Source organism: Narcine bancroftii, chromosome 6 (genome assembly GCF_036971445.1).
Source record: "Narcine bancroftii isolate sNarBan1 chromosome 6, sNarBan1.hap1, whole genome shotgun sequence".
In the NCBI taxonomy this organism is placed as follows: Eukaryota; Metazoa; Chordata; class Chondrichthyes; order Torpediniformes; family Narcinidae; genus Narcine; species Narcine bancroftii.
In genome coordinates, this window is record NC_091474.1 from 127,387,667 (window position 1) to 127,411,133 (window position 23,467).

Genomic DNA, 23,467 nt, shown 5'->3' on the forward strand with positions numbered 1-23,467 from the left:
CACAAACGAGCCTGCAGCTGACGTGGACTTTTACCCCCTCCATAAATCTTCGTCCGTGAAGCCAAGCCAAAGAAAGAAGATATTGTTGGTGCTGAAGATGATGGAGGAAACTGTCTTCAGTCAGCACTTCATCTCCATAGTGATTATACAGTGGGCATTCCTGCCAATACTGTATTGCAACAGGTGGGGAGATGAGGAGGAAATGAAAAAGTTTCGATTTCATGATGATTCTCCTATCTCTTGCCATGGATACAACCTGGCAGCTCTGTGCCTTAAGACTCAGCTTGCTCAGTTAATATTTGTGCTCCTAAACCAATTTTGTAAGTGTATACTGACTTCTGCTGCCCCAGCATCCTGGAAAACACTGCTATTCTCAATATTTTCTTCTCATTGGCGTTTCAACATAGCAGAGTAACAATTCTTCAGCTGAGGGAAGTTAGCAGGTGCAAAACAGGATATTTTCTTTCACTTAGTTGCATAGCTCTAGCTCCTTTTGAAAATATAGTTTTTTTTAAACATCAATTGTTTCTGTGCTTTTAACATCAACTTTCCTCATCTACACTCATCTCTCTCAAACCTTTTGTTTCTTTGCTGAACTTAACTTTATACTGTTTTAAAATATTAAATGTAATGAACCTTCTTGAGATGGTGCTAAGGCAGCATTGTCACTCGCGATAAAATCAGTTAAAAGTAATTAAAAGCTGGAAGAATGTTCTGTCTACAAACCTTCTGACCAATTGGACCCATTAGTCCTGGCATTCCTGGATTACCCTAAAATCAAACAAGCAACAAAATTATTAAATTTTAACATGTCACTGAATTCAAAAGACATTCAGCTGTTTTTTGATTACAGAAATAATAATACATTAACATTACAGTAAAGGAAAATCTCATAGATGCCATAGTTAGCTCTAGACTTGAACACTATTCAAGTCAATCAAACCATCCTCGCACAGTAAAGACGAGCTAGCATTTCTCCAGGATCATGAAGCATATTTACATAAATATAGGTTAGAAGTTCAACACATTTAAAATATTAAGACTTATACACTAACTATTACAACACCAGTAACCCGTCGGTAAGGAGTTTGTACTGTGCGTTCTTCCCGTAACCGCGTGGGTATCCTCTGGGTGCTCCAGTTTCCTACCACCTCATTGTGTGGTGGCTTCCAAAAGGTGGAATGTAGTGTGGATTGTGGAGGGTCATGTGGCCTCTCCATCTGGAACCTGGTGGGTGTGTGGATTGTGAGGATAATGTGGCCTCTCTGCTTGGAATCCGGTGGAAATGTGGATTATGGAGAGTCATGTGACCTCTGGCTGGAGCCTAGTTGGAAGTCACCTCACCTGTAAATAAAGGGTTGGATCTGCCCACAGGTGAGGCTGATACATGAATGGTTCTCGCATGGAGAGATCTTGTATTGAAAAATCCGAGAATGTACAGCCTTTGCTCTTTCTCTCTCTCTTTGTTTGCACCTGCTGCATGGAGACCATCATTGAACTCCAGGCTGGAGGCCAAGGGGCAGCTCCAGAGGGACGAATGCAATGGGCCCATCCCAGATCCCAAGCCGTGGGCAATGCTGGAGACCAGATTCATCTCTGATATATTTATTAGCTGTAATTAATTTACTGTTTGTTCATGTGCTGTGCCTGCTAGAGATAGAGAGAGTTGCTGGTACTGTGTTTAACCTTTGCATTTGCAATCAGGAATTGAGAATGTTTAGCAATGATTTACTTGCACCCAATGTATAGTTATTTGTGTATTATTCCAGGTTTGCTCTGTGTGTGTGTGTGTGTGTGTGTGTGTGCCCTTTTGTGAATTCCCCTGTGCATAACACATGTCCAGCCTTGATTCTTTTTGAACCCATTGAAGCTATTCTTAAACACAACAACACCCCCCTCCCTAAACAATATGTTGACCAATCAACTTAATAGGAGAAAATTACAGTGTCCAATTAACCTACCAACTCCCACTGGGGTGTGGGAAAAAACTCAGGAGGCCACAAGGAGAATGTGCAAAATCATCACAGGCATCACCCATGGTCAGGGTTTGAACCTGAGCATCTGGCACTGGGAAGGATCAGCACTGCATCACTTTACTGCCTTTTGAAGTTTATTGAATAACAATAGCTCTTCCTCAGGATAGTTGCATATGCTGAGACTATAGACTTCATTCTTGGAGCACCATTCTGGTGGAACGTGCTTCAGAATATCAGACTGCTCAGCAGTAACCTCCAGAAATGTAGTCAATTATCACATGACAAACTATGACTCTCCTGTCGGTATCGTACAATTTGATGCAGTAGTTTGGCAAGCTACATTTTGGTGAAAAAAAATACATTTGTAGCCCTTTAGACATTTTGTCACCCACAGTTTGGCCCAGCAACCCTGGCATTGCAGCATTACCTGAACCCTGGCATTACAGAATCTCCCCACCCCCCCCACCACCCCAGGAAACTACTTCCTGGTGGCAATGGCAGTGGAATATCTAACAGTAATTGTCATTAATAATATATTGCAGGATATTAATTATATGTATGTGTATTCAAGTTTCTTGTTAATAACGCCTATCTGTCCCCTATCACTTATACTGTTGTGACTGTAGATTGCTGTGTTTGGTTAACAGTGGGTTTTACTTTTGATCATTTTATTGCAATTTCTTGTCAAAGGTTACATTAACGACACTGCAGAGAGAGAACGGCAACAGTGGTTATAGTCACACTGATTGCAATGGGTTGTGCCAGATGTGAAGAACACAAAAGCCCTTGCCCCAACTGTTTTTAATAATTTAAATTTATTGCTATAAGCTATGAAAAGCCTTTGTTTGCCAGGGGATTAGTTTCCTAAGGGGAGGGAGTTTCTGCAACGTCTGGGACTCAGGCAGTGCTGCAATGCCGGTGTTTCAGGCAGTGTGGTAGGATGGAGTCGGCCAGCAGACAGTGAGTGTGGCAGAGCCAAAATGTCCAGCACCAAACTGTGGCCTCCAAAATGTCCAGTGGCAAAATGTCCTAGACTCCTCTCCTGTACAATAGAATAATACAATCAATTCCCACAATTCAAATTCCAGTTCGCAGAAAGATAACAGGAAACAAAATGATAGAATCAAACAGGTAGGAGTCCAGGGAAAACATATTGAAAAGTAATCATGCTATTATTTGAGATTAATAGTACTGTATTATTGGGACTGACTGTTTAAAAAAAAATCTACAACATTGTAGAAGCTGATTCTGGCCATTGAGATACGTGCCAATCAATTGCATCCAATTAACCTACAACCCTGTACATTTTGGAGGGCAAGGGGAAACTTGAACAGCCAGGGAAAACCCATGCAGGTCACGAGGAGATTGTACAAACTTCTTACAGGCAACACCATGTCCATACCCAGGATACTGGCACTGAATTAGCGTCGTGCCACTACACTATCCATGCCGCGCAATTGGGAAGATGCATTCAGATGGTCCTGTCAGGACAAAGAAGGCTGATACTTTCTGAAATCAGATGAGTAATGAATTGATGAAATGTCTTTACATTTGCAAAAGAATATGGAGAAGTATGACAAGAGTGAACTCATACAGCAGTGCTTCTCAACCTTTTTCTTTCCACTCACATACCACTTTAAGTTATTCCCCATGCCATAGGTGCTCTGTGATTAGTAAGGGATTGCTTATGGTGGTATGTGGGTGGGAGAACGGTTGAGAACCACTGATATACATTGATTTCTTGACTTAATTTTATAATACCAGACACATGCAAATTTTAATGACTCATATCTTAGGGTTGTAATGTTAGAAAAACTGTCATTGTTCAATGCCATTACACCTTGAAAGTGACAATGACTTCAGAAGTGTACACATGTCCAGTTTAACAGCAAAATCTTGAAATTTTGACAATCATTCAGTTCTCCACAGGATCTCCACTAGCTTAATTGAGGCAAATCAATGAGCATGAAGCATTTACAAATAACCCTGAAAATGTCACACGTTATTGAATGAAGTGTAAATGAGTTTTCAATGATAATACTAGAACACATGTAACCTTAGCCTGAAATACAAATTCTCAAATGTGGACTCTAATTTCTTCAGACAAAAATGTCAAAACAAGATGGATTTCAAAATAATGAATATTATTCCCTTTTTTTTGGAAGATTATATCTCAGGTTCCACCTTAACTGTATGTTCATTGAATTACATTATGATGAAATAGAGGAGGCTATTCACTGTAGAGTCCGTGGCAGCTCTCTGTAATGAGCATCAGCTAATCCCACAATTTTGCCCTATTCTCAGATCTCTGCAAATTATTTATTTCAGATCCTTGCTAACTCCCTTATGAGTACAACTAAATCTACTTCCACCACTACCCTTTGGGAAAATATTCCAGATGTTAAGCACTCACGGTCTAAAAATGTATTTCTCCTTTTTGTTTTAATTGGTTTGCCAAATCATGGTAATTCTATGTTCCCTGATTCTTTACTTTCCTGCCAGTGAGAACAGTTTCACTCTAGTTATGCATGTCCATCGTGATTTTAAATACCTCACCATCTCTTTTTGTAAACTCAGGTTCTGCAGATTATCCATATTACTGAAGTATCACATCTCTTTGGAATCATTCACACTCATTTTTTATGCACCCTTCTTACATGTGGAGTCCAAATTGGACAAAATATTCCAGTTGCGGATTCTCTTAGGCATTTCCCACTGTAATCACAAAAAGTGCAAAACATATCCCTACATCTCCTCTTCACATCCATCTGGGGCCACAAAGAAACCAGACCTTCCAGGTGAAAAAGAGCTTTACATGCACATCAACCAACCAAATCTACTGGATTCAGTGTACTTGATGTGGCCTCCTCTACTTCAGTGAGACCAAGGGCAAATTGAGTAACTGCGTCGCTGATCACCAATGCTCTGTTTGTCAGTCTAAACTTGAGCTTCCTGTAGCCAACCATTTTGATTCCTCTAACCATTTCTACAGTGACATGTCTGCTCCTGGCCTCATCCATTGTCAGGGTGAAGCTAAGTGTACACTTAAGGAATTACACATCAAATTTTTCCTGGACAGCCTTAAACCTAACAGGCTAAACCTTGATTTTTCGCATTTTAGGTAACCCCTACTCCCATCTGATTTCACCATTTCAATCCCTTCTTTACCTATTCCTCTACATTTATTTCTCCCTCTCTCTAACTTTTCTCCCGTTCCCTTCCTAGTGGTCTCTGCCTCTACCACTCACACCTGCCCTTCACCTCTGGTTCACTTCCTCAGCCTTTTTCTCCCTTCATTAATATCATTCCTTCCTTTACTCTCAATAAAGGGACCCAAACTGAAAATTGACTGACCATTTCTGCCCATGGATGCTGACTGACCTACTGAAGATTCCAGTATCTGCAGCTTTAATGATTCTTTCTAAAAATCAATTGGGGCTTTTCTTGCTCTATTTATTAATACAGGATCTCACCCCATTTTATTCAGTGCTCTCTCAACCTGCCCTACCACTTACAATAAATGAGTACCCACATATATTCTCTCTTCTTGCATCCCTTTTAGAAATTCCTTTGGCTTATATTGCTTTTTCTCATTCTTTCTACTAAACTATTATGCTTTATATTTCTGAGCATTAATTTCCATTTGCTACCTATTTGCTCATTCCACTAGACTGCTAACATATCTTCTTTAAGTCTATTACTATCTTCCTCAGTTATCTATAAATGTTATCTATAAATTTGGAAATATTGTCCTGCACATCCAAGTTCAAATGATTAATATTATATATTAATGGGGTGCCATAATGTTATTTCTCCAGTGTGACTGCTTCGATTTTGAAGTCTGGTGCTCTCTGTGCGAACCTTTCATGGTCTTCTGTGGATGTGTTGGATTCCTCTGAAGAACTCTTGTTTCCTCCTACATGATGATTGTTAGGCTTACTAGCTATGTAAACTATACCTAGCTGGCTGATGGGAGACTCAGAAGAATGTTAATAAGCATGTGTGAGAGAATTGGTTACTGGGAAATATTTGATTGAATTGGATTGATGGAATTGCTCTGAGCTCCAGTATAGACTCAGGACAAATGGCCTCCTATGTCAGAAGTAAATATTAATATCAACTCCACTGTGAACACCCTGCAGTCCAAGAAACTTTTAATTAAACCATCTGCTACCATAGCAAAGAATACTGTGGGAAACAAAAGCTGCTGGATCAGAAGGTAACACTTGACATGCATAGAAGATTGGCTGGCTTACAAGAAGCAGAAAATAGGGAGAAATGGGTCATTTTCTGGTTGGCAAGATGTACAAGGATAAGTGCAGGGACCTCAGCTTTTTACTATTTATAAAAATGATTTGATAAAGGTACAAAGGGCACAGATACTAATTGTCAAATAAAGTATAATCTGGGAAAATGTGAAATGCTTTATTTTGGCAGGGAAAATAAGAAAATAGCAGATTAACTAAAAGGTGAGACATTACATTGCTTTAAATTTCAGATGGATTGTTGTAACCTAGAGTATGGTTCTCAAAAGGCTGGTTGGTATGTAATTAGGAAAGCTGATAGAATGCTATAATTTATTATGAGGGAAATCCAATACACAAGTCGGGAGGTTATATTGGCACTGGCATCGATCACATTTCAAGTATGTATATAATATTGGTCTCCTTACTTTTGGAAGTATTTTCATGAGGCTCAGGAAAGTTCATTAGGAAAATTCTGGCAAGGATGAGATGTCCTATATAGTAAGATTAGATTGGCTTGGCTTGTATCTGCTGGAGTTTAGCAGAATGAGAGGAGACGATTGAAACATGCAAGATTCAGATTTTCACAATCTGCTAAAAAAATGAAATTCTATTATATTGTGCTTGAAACTAGAGCAAAATATTGTTATTTCAGACATCCAGTTGTAATAAAGAAATGATTGTCTTCCTTACGTCACAACTACTCAGCCCCTACTTTAAAACATGCTGATCTCTTCCCTTTGAATTTTTCACGTTTCTCTATTCCTGCTCTCATTTACAACTCAAGATCTAGCCTCCAGAATTTAAAAAAAGTTGACTTTCAGATATTCTTTCTGCTCATCATTCCCAAAAAACTCTGAATATTGGTGATATATATCTTTGTAGGAATTAAGATTTCATCAAAAGATAACACTGCTAAACCAAAAAAAAACACAAATGCTGGAGACACTCAGCAGGTCAAACAGAGCCTTTATGTAGCTAAGGTAAAGATACATCACCAACATTTTGGGCTTGAGCCCTTCATTAAGGTGTGAAACATTGGTGATGTATCTTTACCTTTGCTATATAAAGGCACTGTTTGACCTGCTGAGTTTCTTCAGCATTTGTGTGTTTTTTCACTTAACCACAGTGTCAACAGAGTCCTGTGTTTTACCCCCACACTGCTAAACCAACATGGTTCATAAAAAAGACAAAACTTTTGCCAACATTTTTTCTAAACCATGCTTCCTGCAGATATGTCATATATGGGATCACAGAATTAGTATCTGCTAATGTGGTAGACATTATTGGTTGTGGTTTCTCTGACTGGAATTGCCAAACTTCAGTATGCATTTTCTATGCATGTTTCCCTCTTACTGTATAAATTTAGATTGATCAGCCGAAAATAAAGTCAATCCAAAAAGGCAGAACAGTAGTTTTAGGTGGGTAAACAAGAAGTCTGTAGATGTTGGGATCCAATGCAGTAAACAAATATGCTGGAGAAACTCAGCAGATCATGCCGCATCCATGGAAAGCAGATGGCACTCACGGTTTCAGGCCTAAGCCACACCTGAAGAAGGGCTTGGGCCCAAAACTTGAATTGCCTTCTGCTTTCCATGGATGCAATATGACCTGTTGAGTTTCTCCAGCACTTATGTGCACCACTGTAGCAATTGTTATGTCTTGAACTACATTTTGTTTCATTCTGCACTTGTAACTAACTGAGGACACACTGAAATACAAGTTTTAAACGGTATTGTTAGTATTTATTGTTAGTACTACTTTACCATTCTACTAAATTTGAGAAAGTATTTCAGATTTGCACTATGATAGTCATAATAAAATGGTAATCATATTTTTAACCAAAGCTTTTAGCTTTGATAAGGATGAAATAGGAAAACATGCAAGGAATACAGGAGGCACGAACTGTGTTTTGTCCAATTTGGCAAATCATCCAGGTCCTCTGCAGTTCCATACACTTCTTTCACATTTTGTGAAGATGAATATTGGGCTGCTTGGGTCAGTGGCAACAGGCAGAAAGGAAACTAAGGAATTAAGTAAGGGATGGAACAGGGCAATAGGGATACAATGGAATCAGTGGATTAATCCAGACCGATGCCGTTGCACAGAAAAGATGAAAGTTAAACTTTCAGTGATTACTTCAGTTCATTCTGGCTTCTGAAGAATCCAAGCCGAATCGGTCAGGGTGTGCAAAGTCCTCTCTCTCAGAGGAAATCTGTGTATGCAACCCATCATCAAATAGCATGTGCAAATACTGTTTCCATCTCTCTGCATGTCCTTTAAGCTACTGAGAGGTTAAGTGACTTCACTGTTCTTCCCTATAGGTCCTCTCTCAACCATTCAACCAATATCAAACCATTTTACTTTTATCAAACCCTCTGCCAAGATCTGTGGTTTACCTAGTGTCCTTCTCTAGTTCCGTAGTACTAGGTGGCTCAGTCTCATGCCGAACTTTACTGCCGAAGATTTTCAGATAAAATAATGCAGCTTTAAAATATAGCAAAACTTATCAGCATAAGAACCTTGTTTAGATGCATATTAAATGAAGGATTTCATCAGCTGAGCTATTTGCCACTCTACAACAGGTTGATGGGTCACTTATATCAGAATTGCTCTACCACAAAATGCTTCATCAATATTGCATTTGAAGAAAGAAAAAACTTTGCTCACCAGCAAAATCAATTTCCAGCTAATATGCTTTAAATATACTTACAGGTTGCCCTGACATTCCATCCATTCCCGGTTGACCAACCTCTCCAGGTTTTCCCTAACAATGGGAAAAAATGATAACTTTTCTATGTTTCTAAAATACTTTACAGGTTCATTATAGGAATGCACTTTAACAATATAATGCAAAATCATTTGCACCTTCACTCACTGGCAGCAACAAATATGAACAATGTATAAACATAAAATTATCAGTGATTAATCATACTCATTGAAACTCTTTATTCCACTTTGTCAATAGTTTCTTGATTTGGGAAAGATTTATTATATCAGTAGTGTGGTGATATTTGAGTTCTGTCCAGGCTTGGATTTGAACTCATGGTGAAACTAGCAGTATCAGCTTTTGTCATAAAACTATATCTGAGTAACTTTGAAATTTATATGCATGTGTAGTTTAATATGGAAATCTGGTAGTCCCTGTAAGTTAGCATGTCCACTTTCCCGCAGATTTGTTGTCTTCTCCAACACAATAAATTCTCTGCAACTAGAAATTTTACATGCATGCACTGTAATTTCACCTTCAAAATCTTATATATAATGTCTATTAAGGAGACATAAGCTTGTATTTTAAATTTTACATGTATTTTTAAAATTTTGCTTGAAGAATTTGTGGAAATGTCTTCTTTAACCTTCCTGGCTTGGTGTGAGAATTCTTTAATATAACTAACTGCTCAATCAGCTTGATGAGATTAAAATTCCACAGGAATCTATCGAACAAAGTAATGTAAAAAAACTGAAAATGCAAGAAATCTGAAACAAACACCAAAAATACTGGAAATGATGAGCAAGTCAGGCACTATCTGCAAAAGAAAAACAGAGGCAACATTTTAGGTCAATGATCCTTCATCAGAATTAAGAACACGAGATTTAAGTTGCAGAAAGGGGTCGGAATGAGAGGATAGAAAATAAAAACAGAAAGTGTCGGAAACACTCATCAGATTCAGCAACATGTGGAGAGAAAAAAGTATGACTTACATTTGGATAACCACACAACTAAGACAGCTAACTCTAACACAGACAGAAAATGTTGCCTGCCTGATATTTTATACTGAGCCATAACATCTACAATATGCCCTGTTGGAAACTGAGTTGCCAGTTTGTGAGCTTATGTTGGACATTATTAGTCCAAAGACAGGGATGTCAGAGTGAGAGAGATAATTAAAATGACAGGTAACTGGAAGCTCAAGTCCTCTTGTAATATAGAAGTGACCATGCTGTGAGCTCCAAGGTGGATGAAGTGTCAGTGATCTGCTACTTCATTTATGTTTCTCCTCTATCTAACTGCAGGCATCAAAAGTAATCATAATCTCAAAAAAACCTTGGTCTCCACCAATTATGGATATTTTTTGTTCTCCCTCTCTGCAACTGGAAACCCTTTACAAAGCAATTACTGTATTTTCACTCGAATAAAGCACACATGCATATAGTGTGCAGAAAATCATAAATTGTGTAAAAATATTTTTGTATAACGGGCACACATATATAACACATGGGTGTAGTATTCTAAACTCTGACTGGCAAAAGCAATTTGTATTTAAATAAGATGTGAGACAAAGCACATACCAGTATCTGCCCTAGCCAGAATGTCATTTATAGGAATACCATGGTATTCAGTACAGAGATGTAGCCAAGATCAAAATTTCCTACGCCCACTATAAATAGTGCCCATTCTTTCATTGCTGCTATTACATCCTCATGCTCACTATAATATTCCCACACTTGCTATAAATTGCTGGCGTGTCTTTCCCATGGCCGCTATTAATTGTGTGCGTTCTTTTAATGCCGCTATGAAATTCCCACACTCTCTAATATTCCCACCCTCACTATAAACCGCCAGTTCAACTTTCGCACATCCGCTATTAATTGTGGACATTCTTTCAACATGTACTTGGTTTGTAAAATATGCATATAATGTGTGTGTTATATGCATAAAAATACAGTACTTGACTAATATTTGAACTCCCCAGTTCAGAGGACATCACAGCCTGAGAAGTGAAAACAGCACAATAAATCTCAAATTATAACTTGCTAAAAACATTCAGGAGGCCAGTCAGCATCAGCATAAAGAGAATTGGTTAATGTTAAGTTGCAGAGAGTGTGGGAAAGGATGGTAAAATTAGAATGTACGGCAGCCCGCTGCCATGGCAATCAAACTGGCGCTCAAGGCGGCGAGTGTAACCAAAGGCCAGCAGCCTGAACAGCAGCACTAGCTCCAACAAGTGAACCTGCGGCTGAACAGCAAGGGTAGCTTAAAGGCCAGCAACCCCAAAATGGTGCTGGCCATGCTGCACAGCCAACAGATAGGGACAGCGTGCAGTGAAGAATGGCATTGATATACAGGACAGTACCCGCGCGCAGGAAACCCGCTTTGTTATGCACATTGCGACATCAACCAAGGGGGACCATGGAAGAAACAGTGCAGTATAAAAGTCGGGCCTGAGCCCTAATAAAACTCAGAGCTTAACCTGACTACACTATGTGTGTGTGTCTTCTTTCAAGTAGCATGCAGCTACAATTGGTGACCCCCTCATTTTAGACGGCATCTAAACCCAGCGATAAGTGAACAGGCAGTAATTCAACATGATCGCTCTCAAGCTTGTGATGTGACCAAGCTAAGGTACATTTCCAGATCCAGCAGATCACAGCAGAATCCACCCGTGGTGAGCGCCCTGGACCAGGACACATTAGGCTGGGTGGTCAACTTCATCAAGGAGCTCCCATCGGAAGGCAAGTACACCACCATCAAGAACTTGCTGATTGAGACCTTTGGGCTCTCACGGCGTGAGAGAGGGGCAGATCTGCTCCATCTGGATGGGCTAGGGGACAGGACCCCATCAGCCTTCATGAACGAGATGCTGGCCCTCCTGGGCAAACACGAGCCCTGCATCATGTTTGAGCAGGCATTCTTCCTGCAGCAACTGCCCAAGGACATCCAATTGCTCCTGGTTGACGCAGATTTCAGCAACCCCCCATTGTAGCACAAGTGGACATTCTGTGAAAACAGAAGAGAGAGTGCTCGGTGTCCGTGGGGCTCATTACTAAACCCCTCAGCCAGACCCACCCAGAGCCACTGAGAGAACAGCAGCGCCCCAGCGGAGGTGATCTAGATGACCAGTGGTGTTTCTACCACCAGAGATGGGATGCCGGAGCCTGCCAGTGCAGGCCTCCATGTACATTTCAGGGAAACGCCAGGGCCAGCCTTCACTAATGGTCATGACAGCTGGCTAACAAGACAGCCTCCTGTACATTTTGGACCGCTAGTCTAGACGACGCTTCCTCATGGACACAGGAGCAGAGGTCAGCGTCCTGCCCCCATCAGGACAGGACACCAGGAAAAGCAGTCAGGCCCCACGCTGAGGGCTGCCAACAACAACATGATTCGGACCTACAGTACCCACAAGATCCAACTATAGTTGGGAGGCAGCCTCTTCTCGTAGATGTTCAAGCTGGCCATAGTGGAACAGCCACTCCTCAGGGCAGACTTTCTGCGTGCCCACACCTTGCTAATGGGCTTCAAGGGAAGGAGATTGGTCCACGCCAAGACTTTTCAAACCTTCCCCTTCAAAGACGCCAGGCTCCCAGCATTCCACCTGGACTCTGTACAGAGACCCGATAACAAGTATGCCAGGGTCCTGGTCGAGTTCTCTGCAGTGCTCACCCCCCAATTTACCTTGGTGATGCCCCAACATGCTGTGCAGCACCACATCCTGACCCAGGGCCTGCTGCTCCATGCAAAGGCAAGACACCTTCCTCCAGAGAAGCTTCAATTGACAAAGGAGGAATTCAGGAAGCTGGAGGACTTCAGCATCGTATGGCGGTTGGACAGCCCATGGGCTTCTCCCCTGCACATGGTACCCAAAGCAACTGGGTGCTGGAGACCATGCAGCAACTACCGCCAGCTCAACGAGGCCATAACACACATTCAGGATTTTGCGGCCTACCTGCATAGGCAAGGATATTTTCTAAAGTGGACTTCATGCGGGGATATCATCAGATCCCAGTACACCCCAATGATATCCCCAAGACTGCCATCATCACCCTGTTCAGCCTCTTCAAATTCCTCCAAATGCAGTTTGGGCTAAAGTACGCTGCACAGACCTTCCAGTGACTAATGGACAGAGTGGCCCGAGACCTGGATGGCATCTTCGTGTACCTGGATAACATCCTGGTGGTGAGCAGGAACCAACAGGAGCATATGGCACACTCCACAAACTCTACATCTGACTGAGTGAGTTCCACCTGACGATCAACCCAGCCAAATGCCATTTTGGATTGTAGGCCATCGATTTCCTGGGCCACATGATAACCAGGGAAGGAGCCCACCACTACCTAGTAAAGTGGAGGCCATCCAGAAGTTCCCCAGACCCAACACGACCAAGGGACTACAGGTGTTAGTAGGGATGATCAATTTCTATCACAGGTTCATCCCCTCAGCTGCCCGGATCATGCAGCCCTTGGTCGCCCTGATGACAGGCAAGATGAAGGACATCACCTGGGATGAGGAGGCTCATGAAGGCCAAGGAAGCCCTGATGGATGCCACTCTCCTGGCGCATCCCAGGTCAGATGCTCCAACGGTCCTAACAGTAGATGCCTCAAGAATGGTGATCAGCGGAGTTCCTGAGCAGCAGATCGAAGGAAATTGGCGGCCACTGGACTTCCTCAGCAAACATCTGTGGCCTCCAGAAATGAAGTACAGCTCTTTCGACAGAGAGCTACTGGCGCTGTACTTAGCCATCTGCCACTTCAGGTACTTCATAGAGGGCGGGTCCTTCATGGCTTTCACAGATCACAAGTCCCTGACTTTTGCCTTGGCTAAGATCTCAGATCCCTAGTCAGCCCACTAGCAATGACACTTGTCTTACCACAGATGTAAGGCACATCTCTGGCAAGGTCAATGTGATGGCCGATGCAATGTCCAGGCAAAGTATTGCACTATCAAGGAGAGTGGACTTCGTGGCACTGGCGGAGACGCAGCAGAAATGCTCCAATACAGGACTGCCTATCAGGACTGCAGCTCTAGGACATCCCAATGGGCAGAGGTGAGACGTAGACACCGGTCAGGTCAGACCCATTGTCCTGGCAGCTTGGAGATGACAGGTTTTCGACTCCATCCACGAACTGGCTCACCCATCCATCAGAACCACCATGTGGCTGGTGGCCAGAAAATACGTGTAGCATGGATTGTGGAAACAGGTCAGCGGATGAGTGAAGGGGTGCACGCAGTGTCAAAAAACTAAGGTACAGCAGCACACCAAGACCCCACCTCAGCACTTCGAGCCTGCAGAATGAAGATTTGACAACATCCATGTGGACATATTAGGACCCTTGCCAGTATCCCAGGGCTTCCGCTATCTGTTCATGATGGTCTCAACCGCTTCTCCAAGTGGCCAGAAGCAGTCCTGCTGGCAGACATGTCAACAAGCTCATGCGCCAGGGCCCTCAACTCGTACTGGGTGGCATGGTTTGGGTCACCGTCCCAGTTCACTTCCAGTCTGTGGTCTGACCTTTCCAGCATGCGAGATGCCCAGCTACATCACACAACAGCTGACCACTCACAGTCCAATAGGTTAATGGAGTGCTTCCACAGGCACCTCAAAACCACACTCATGACCAGACTCCAAGGACCCAATTAGGTAGATGAGCTATCATGGGTAATGTTGAGCATCCGCATGGCACCCAAGGAGGATCTCAACACCTCTTCGGCTGAACTCATCTATGGAGCTCCACTGGTGGTCCTGAGAGAATTCGTATCATCCTCAGGCAGACAGCAGGACGACTCTGTAGTGTTCCTCAGCAGGCTAAGGGAAAGAATCGGCAACCTGGCCCTGCTTCTACATTCCAGGCACGGACAAGCGAGAGCCAACATACCCAAAACTCTGCAGGACTGTATGTTTACATTAGCAGGAGTCCACATCGTCCACCGCTTCAGAGGCCATACGAGGGTCCGTTCTGAGTCATCCGCAACAATGGAGCCACGTTCAAGCTGGAGGGTGGAAGCAAGACAGAGGTCTTCACCACAGACAGGCTGAAGCCGGCACACCTGGACCCGGCACACCCAGTCGAGACATCAGCAGAACACCGAAGAGACAGGGCGCTGAAGGCTGCAGAGACTTTGCCTATGGGCATCAAGGATAATTACAAGGACAATACCATCGGTTTTGGAGGGGGGGGGAGGTAATTTGGCGGCCCTCCCGCGGCTATGATTGAGCCAGCACTCCAGGCAGCAAGCACAACCAAAGGCCAGCAGCCCACACCGCAGCACTGGCCCCAACAAGCAAACCAGCGGGTGAATGGCAAGGGCAGCTTTAAGGCCAATGATCCCAAAATGGACCTTGCTGCACAGCCAACAGGCAGAGGCAGCGCACAGTGAAGAAAGGCATTGTTATAGGACAGTATATTTGCGCAGGAAACCCGCTTTGTTATGCATGTTGCGACATCAGCCAAGGGGGACCTCGGAAGGAACAGTGCAAGTATAAAAGTAGGGCCTGTGCCCTAATAAAATTCAGAGCTTAACCTGACTACACTACGAGTGTGTGTCTTCTTTCAAGTAGCACAAGGCTATAAATGCTTGCGGTGGGGATCCTGCTACTTCAGATAGCTTTTTATTTCTGTTTGTATCAGAATTGGTCAGTCTGCATTAAGGTTATCCATTTGTTATTTACCTCTCCATAGATGTAGTTTGATTTACAGGTCATTTCCAGCATTCTCCTTTTGGTTTTGTATTTCAAATTCAGTTATGACCTGCATTTCATAGCTTTAACATCTCCATCTGTCCCTTTTCTCTCCACTTGCCTCATAAATTTATTGATCAGATGGCTCAGTAAATAGTGGAAACCTCATATACTCTGGCCTCAACTTATTACAGATATTCCCTTTGTCCTATCCATCTCTCCTTCACTCTCTCCACAATTCAAAATGTGCTTGTTTTCTCATTTTCCCAGTTCTGATGAATGTTTCTGACAAGAAACATTATCTCTGTTTCTCTTTCCAAAGATGCTGCCTGATTTGCCAAATGTTTCCAGCCTGATGTTTTTATTTCAGATTTCCAGCATTTGCATTTTTAAAATTTTTTTAATGGAAATCACTATTTTACTTGGAAGAATTGCTTGGAAACCTGGAGATGAGGAGAAAAGGTTACATTTATTTCCCTTGCAAGCTAAATTAAACTGAAAATGAAGAGGGTAAATGGTTAAGATTTTGGCATACACCAGACTAATGTAGAAGGAACCATCCCTTTAAAATGCTGACAGGGGAGGAAGGAGAATGGTGCATTTGGTGGTAGCATTCATGTTGCAGAGTAGCAAAGATGGTGGATCTGGAATGTGGATTCTCTTCTATTAATTTAGTGGCTCTGTACTGCACCTTCTCTCTGGCCTTAACATCCTATTAAAGTGTAATGAACAGGTTTAAATATAATAATCTAACTGAAGTCTAATCAATATTTTTGTCATTGTAAAATCTGATCTAACTTACTGATGTCTTTTAGGGAAGGACAAACTTAATCATTTTTTCCTATATGATACTATAGACTCATTACTTTCATAAAGAATTAAGTAATTGCTTCTTAACAGTTCTCTGAGATACTTTGTGACCAACTTTAAAAGTGTAAAATCGAAACAAAACCACTTCAATGCTCAGTATTGCTCTTGGCGCAAGATTAAGAGATGGTGAAGGCAAAATTAGATCCAATAACCTAGATGGAGCCAATTTGTCCCAAAATATGTGGCTGTCAATATATCAGACCTACCGATGGAGCATGCTAAGTAAAAGACATAATAAAATCATACTCTCTGTATTCTACTTTTCACTCACTATCTCAGACCTTCCACTGTGATTCATAAGATCAAACTGTCAGGACAAACAAGTCAGTTGTGGAAAACAAAATAGTTTTGAGGAAGCAGCTTTGAGAGTCTAATATTCATTAATATGATCTCCAGAGTCTATGAAATTTCAAGGCCTCTTGCCAAACACAGACAAAAAAGGCCTCTGTTGATTAGCACCTCCTGTATTTTTTCCTCTTTGAATTAATTATCATTAATTCATGGTGTCCATTTAAATTTGCATTAGCCTATGCAGTCAAAAGTACTGAGTAACAATATTAGAATCCTACCTCCACAGTTCTCATTAATTCATGGTGTCCATTTAAATTCGCATTAGCCTATGCAGTCAAAAGTACTGAGTAACAATATTAGAATCCTACCTCCACAGTTCTCATTAATTCATGGTGTCCATTTAAATTCGCGTTAGCCTATGTAGCCTGAAGTACTGAGTAACAATATTAGAATCCTACCTCAACAGAATGCTTTAAATTATGAAAAAAAAAACATCAATGCTCATTTGGACTTTGCTATGCATAAAACAACTAACTCCTTGTTTTCCTCTGTGACAACAGTGACTGCACATCAAAAATAATACACTCATTAGTGAAATTTTCAGGAACATACAAGATATCATATAAAATAAAATTCTCCCATGATCAATAAATGTGTAATAGGATTGAAATCAATCAAACATGTAACAAACCCTTATGCCAGGAATCCCAGCCAGGCCATTTTTTCCACTTTCACCTCGCTGTCCCTATGAATTAAAATGCATGATTGCTGTTACATTACTGTGTATATCTTTTGGTGATACATTTCAAAATCAAGCCTTCAATCATTCAAACTCACAGGAAGACCATTTAATCCAGGATAGCCATGAGAACCTTTGTCACCTTTTGCACCCTTGAACAAAATACATTACTAATGTTAGATTTTTAAAAATATATTTATGCTTTTGAGGCAATAGCCTTAAAAATTCTTTGAAATGGACTCCCAAATACCTTTTTTCCCACAAAACCATGTTGGCCTGGTTTTCCTTTGGAGCCCTGAGGACCCTGAAATACAATGAAAGTACACAGTATTCAAACAAGTAAAGTGTTATAAAAAGAGATGTCAACAATAAAATACCGTTTATGCTGTCATTTTGGACGACTCTGAATAGGACGACCCTGGAATTTCCATCTAAAATTATGGTTTTTAGTGATACCCTCTGTTTAAGATGAACTCAAATCTGGCAGTTAAAAGCAAATCACGATATTTTAATAACAAATTACCATGTAAAGGTTTCAATTTTATTTGTATATTTTAAAATAAACCACTGTCAGCTCCTGTAATAGGCTGTTTAAAGCCTGTACAGAGCCGATGGCAGTCGGACCCCACGGAGGAGCACTGAGACTTCGCAAATAACTAACAGGGCAGGCACAAGATTGTGTTGGAGCTGGCTGAAAGATAGCGATGGTATTGAGACTTTGCCAACAAGGCTTGGGTATCTGATTTTATGGTGAAATTTTTAAGTTTCAAGGAACGTTCTATACGACAGTATACATCAGTAACAAGAATTTGTTCCATGTACAACATCATGAACTTCTCTTCCAAATGTGCAATGTAAATTTTTATTGACATCACATTCTATTTCACATTAGGTATACAATTATACATAAAAATTCAAATAACAAGTATTTCAATCTATAGTAGTTTTATAGATAATTCAAAGAATTATTACTGCCCCTTTTAATGGATGTCCAGGGCCAAACTATGGAAACACAGACCCTCCCAGAGTTATTCTCAATTGTGATTATTACAGAGTTACCAAAAAAGAACAGGAACCCATAAAAAACTTTGTCAATCAGACTAATATCCCTGTTAAATGCTGATTATAAGATACTAGTGAAAGCATTAGGTTAGGCCAATACTTCCCAAACTGATGCATACAGACCAAGCAGTATTTGTTCAAGGAAGGCATTCCTCAAATAGTCTAGTAAGATTATTTAATATAATACACATGGCTAAATCTGAATGAAATCCAAGTATTACAGTCTCCCTAGATGCAGAAAAAGCATTCAACAGTTTGGATTGGGCCTTTTTGCTTAAAACACTGGAAACATTTATAAATTGGATAAAAACTTTATACCATAAACCATAAGCTAAAATAATAACAAATAATCAGATTTTGGCAGTGTTCCCCTGAGTAGATTAATTTGAGAGGGATGCCCCCTGTCCCCAGTGCTTTTTATTTTAGCGATTGGACCATTGGTGGAGATAATAAAAAGGGATCCGAATATAAAGGGCTTCAAAGTCAGACAAGAAGAAAACAAAATCAGACTATTCACCAATGATTTGCCATTGTACCTATCAGAACTGGCTAAATATTTGGAAAAATTACAAGTAACACTAAAAAAATATGGAAAGCTATCAAGCTACAAAAAAAAAGGATAAAAGTGAAATAGTGCCATTAACAAATTTTGAAATTTAAAGATACCAAAAAGGAAGTAAATTTAAATGGAAGATGGATGGAATAAAATATCTTGGAATAACAACTGACATTAACTTGCAAAATCCGTACAAAGTAAATTATATTTCTCTTCTTGGGAGGATAGAAAGCAACCTACAGAAATAGAGAGACTTACTGATTACTTTGGTGGGAAGGGATATTTTTGTCAAAATGAAAGTGATGCCAAGACTGCAATACCTTTTTCAATTGCTGCCTATTCCATTACCTAAAAATATTTTAAGCTACTAAACAACCATATTAGACAGTTTATATGTAATAATAAGGTTCCATGAAATGCATTGGGCTGGGACGACTTAGACTTCCAGATTTAAAAAAAATTACCGAGGTGCACAGGCTAGATTTCTCGCAGTCTTCTTCACTTAAGACAACCCCCGTCTTGGGTTCAAATGGGAATCTACTCAATGGAGGAAGGGGAAGAAAAGGACTTTATCTATAAATGGAGTTTCAAATCACTAAAGAAAAAGACAGATAACCCCATTCTAATACATGATTAGATTGTATGGCAAGCAATGTTTTGTGGCAGCCTCGGGTTGTCTCATGAAATGAAGGATGAACACGATGATCCAGCAGACTACAAGAGGTCCATAGTTCTGCTCTCCAATTGGCCACAACTAAAGAAGTCTAACCAGCCTATCAAGGAAAGCAGATTGCAAATACACCAATCAGCACTGAGGGGGTTTTGATCATGCCCCTCATCTTGAGAATAAAAGCAGGGCTGTGAGCCCAATAAAGCTCAGTGTTAACTTCACTCAACTGAGGTTTGTGTCATTCTTTCTAGGAACAGCATGTTCTTTCTGAGCTAACCTGTATACAGCTATAACCTCTCCTGCGCTGTAGGCTCCGTAGAGCCATAGCTTGTAGCAGCTAGCTACACTGGTGACACCGATGGTTCAGATGGCACTCTGGACCCACCAATGGAGGCAGACTCTTCAATCAACATGCTGTAATAGAAGCTGTCGAATTTCTGGCCAGTACAGCCCAAAGTATGGTTCCACCAAATCGAGGAAAATCACCTCCTATAACACCCATTACTACCACATGGTGGGCGCCCTCGACTAAGCCACAAGCCGCCAAGATCACAGATTTCTTGTGTTACGAGCCCAGAGGACACCAAAACCCAGCAGCAATAGATATTCACCAAGACAAATGGTTACTTAAACAAAAGTTGCTTTTAATTATCTTTAAACATGAAAACAGGATCCTGTGGTGGTGTGAGCAGTGGAAGGCCGTTACCGACTGTTTTTATTCAAATTCAGCACGCCTCTTTAAGGGCAGCATGAGCTCAGTAACCTGGTGCATTGTGACATCATAATCACTGCCCAGGGTGCACTTACTGGCTGTGGTAAGTCCAGAACCACCATAAAAAGTTCCTGTCTCCCCCCAATCTCCAGGGTGAAGGTTCCGCCGTACTGATGCAAGACTTTTGTATGGCCCCTCGTACGGTCGCTGTAGCGGTGCACCTTGTGGTCTCCTCTACACGAAAATGAACTGGGCCGAGTCGAGCTCTTTGGTGAGATGAAACGGCCGGGTGCTGTGGCGTGCCAGGGGTGGGGGAGCTAGGGAGGCCAGTCGCATGCGTAGGTCCGCCAGCAGGTTTCTGTCGGTGGCCGTCGTGTCAGGGTCTGGGCCGAAAAACTCACCCGGTAGGGAAAGCAGTGCACCGTAGACCATCTCCGCTGTTGAAGCCTGCAGGTCCTTCTTGAATGCTGTCCTAATTCCGAGGAGGACCCAGGGTAGTTTGTCCATCCAGTCTGGTCTGGAGAGCCTGGACATAAGCGATGCCTTCAGGTGCATGTGGAACCTCTCCACCAACCCGTTGGACTGTGGGTGGTATGCTGTGGTGTGGTGGAACTTGACCCCCAGGAGATTCGCCATCTGAGTCCATAGGGCAGATGTGAACTGCGCCCCTCTGTCGCTAGTGATGTGTGCTGGGACTGAAAGGGGTGATTTATTGGCTGACCAGAGTCCTGGTTCATGTCTCTGCAGAGGCCTCCTTAATCGGGATGGCGTCCGGCCACCTTGTGGCCCGATCCACCAACGTGAGGAGGTAACGAGCTGGCCCTATGTTGGATGTCAGCCATTAACTCAGACACATACGAGAGGTGGCGCTGCTGTCTGGCGGACCATGGATCCTTGGCCATCGCCAGTGCTTGAGTGAGGGGCTTGTGATCCATGAAGACTGTGAATGGCCTTGGACATCGGCAGGGGCCCAACGACATCAACGTGGATCTGCGGAGGAGTCACGTGATGGAGTAGTGGCCGGTAGGGGAACTCCAGCCCTCTCCAGAAAAGTTAAAAAAAGATAGAGAAAACACAAAGGCACAAACATAAAAACCATAACAAAATGAAAATAAAAGTGTGGAGAAAATGGCAGCGAAGATAGAAAAACCAAAAACAACGGGAAGAAAAGAAGAAGGAAAGACGTCGGAAGAAGAAGGTGAAGGCCTTACCTGTACGAGGAGTCCCGCCGTGGAGAGATAAGCCCGCTCCCTGAGGTCAGTCGAAGCCCCGAACTTGGGACTACGAAAATGGCTCACGGAGCCAAACAAAAGTGCGCAACCGCGCATGTGCGAGGATTCGCGCATGCGCGATGCGCAAGACAAAAATAACACTGACGGGAGGGGGGACCAGCTGAGGAGGAGATCTCCACAGCTGAAACAGGCAACTACAACACAACAGCAAGAGGAAAACATAGAAAATAACGAGAACAAGAAGGAAGAGAATAAAAATAAGAAATCAAAGAAACAACAGATGACCAACCCAGAGGAAGAAGACCAACACCAAGACACTTCTAATAAAAATAAGAAGACCAAAAATACCCAACAAAATAAAACAAACAACCCAACAAGGAAACCAGAAGAGACAGAGGTAAAGGACACAGATCTTGGAGTGGACTCAGAAGAAGAGGAGGAAGAACACAGAGAAATGGAAGATGAAGGGAAGGGCAAGTACATGGATATATTTTTTTAAAGAATAGATGGAAACAGTAAAAGAATGGCAGTCACAAGAATTCAGTAAAATAAAAAGAAGAAGAAAAAGTACAGAAGAAAAAGTGAATAGATTAGAGATGATCATGACAGATATAGGAAAAAGAGAAGACAAGGTGGAAGAACGAGAAACAGCCATAGATATGGAAGTAGATTATTTAAAAAAGAAATTAGAAGAATCTGATAAAAAAGTTAAAGAGTCACAGGAGCTGTTAGCTCAGAAGATAGATATAATGGAAAATTATAATAGAAGAAACAATATAAAGATAGAGGGCCTTAAGGAAGACGAAGAAGGCAAAAATATGAAATAATTTATAAAAGAATGGATCCCCAGGGTCCTAGGAAGACAGAATTACAGGAAAAAATGGAAATAGAAAGAGCACACAGAACATTAGCCCCTAAACCACAACCACAACAAAAAACAAGATCCATTCTAGTAAAATTCCTAAGGTATAGAACAAGAGAAAATATATTGGAGAAGGCAATGAATAAAATAAGAGAAGACAAAAAAACCACTGGAATACAAGGGTCAAATTTTTTTTTCCTATCCAGATATAAGTTTTGAACTCCTGAAGAAGAGGAAGGAGTTCAATGCAGCAAAAACGACCCTATGGAAAAAAGGTTATAAATTTATGTTAAAATACCCAGCGGTACTTAAAATAGCTATTCCGGGGCAGCAAAACAAACTATTCACGGATCCGGAAGAAGCACGAAAATTTGCAGAAAATCAGTTGACAATTGCGAGCGGATTCGCAAATCCAAATGGAGAGGGGAGATGTGGTTGCCATTCAAGGGACAAAGGGCAACTCAGAAAGGGGAGCGACTATTGGGGTTAAAGGAATTTTAGATATAAGAATAGAGGAAATATTTTATGTTTTAGAAATGTTGTCTTATAATGTGTTCAAAAAAAGAAAGCAGAAATGGATAAGAAGGGAAGGTGGTGATGAGGAAACGGAAAGGCAAGATAAACAAAGTATGAAATGGCTATGTTGAACTATATGACTTTAAATATTAATGGAATACATAACCAAACCAAAAGGAAGAAACTGTTAAATTTACTGAAAAAAGAAAAAATTGATACAGCATTTGTACAAGAAACACATCTAACTGAAGTGGAACACTAGAAATTAAAGAGAGATTGGGTAGGACATGTAACAGCAGCATCATATAATTCAAAAGCCAGAGGAGTAGCTATATTAA

The 23,467-nt window shown here is 41.5% G+C and overlaps 1 protein-coding gene across 7 annotated transcripts in view; it reads right to left on the minus strand.

Moving 5' to 3' along the window:
* LOC138736468 (collagen alpha-1(XXI) chain-like) overlaps positions 1-23,467 on the minus strand; it is a 330,315-nt gene that overhangs the window by 125,804 nt on the left and 181,044 nt on the right. For 6 of the 7 annotated variants that reach the window (XR_011340296.1, XR_011340295.1, XR_011340297.1 and 3 more), the window contains exons 13-17: positions 17,770-17,823; positions 17,618-17,671; positions 17,472-17,525; positions 8,934-8,987; positions 727-771 (exon numbers count right to left, since the gene is read on the minus strand). Coding sequence is in view for 1 of the 7 variants with exons in the window: in XM_069886041.1 (XP_069742142.1) it covers positions 727-771; positions 8,934-8,987; positions 17,472-17,525; positions 17,618-17,671; positions 17,770-17,823 (261 nt within the window). In the remaining 6 variants the exon portion in view is untranslated. The remainder of the gene's footprint in view (positions 1-726; positions 772-8,933; positions 8,988-17,471; positions 17,526-17,617; positions 17,672-17,769; positions 17,824-23,467) is intronic. The other variant, XR_011340298.1, reaches the window with a different exon arrangement.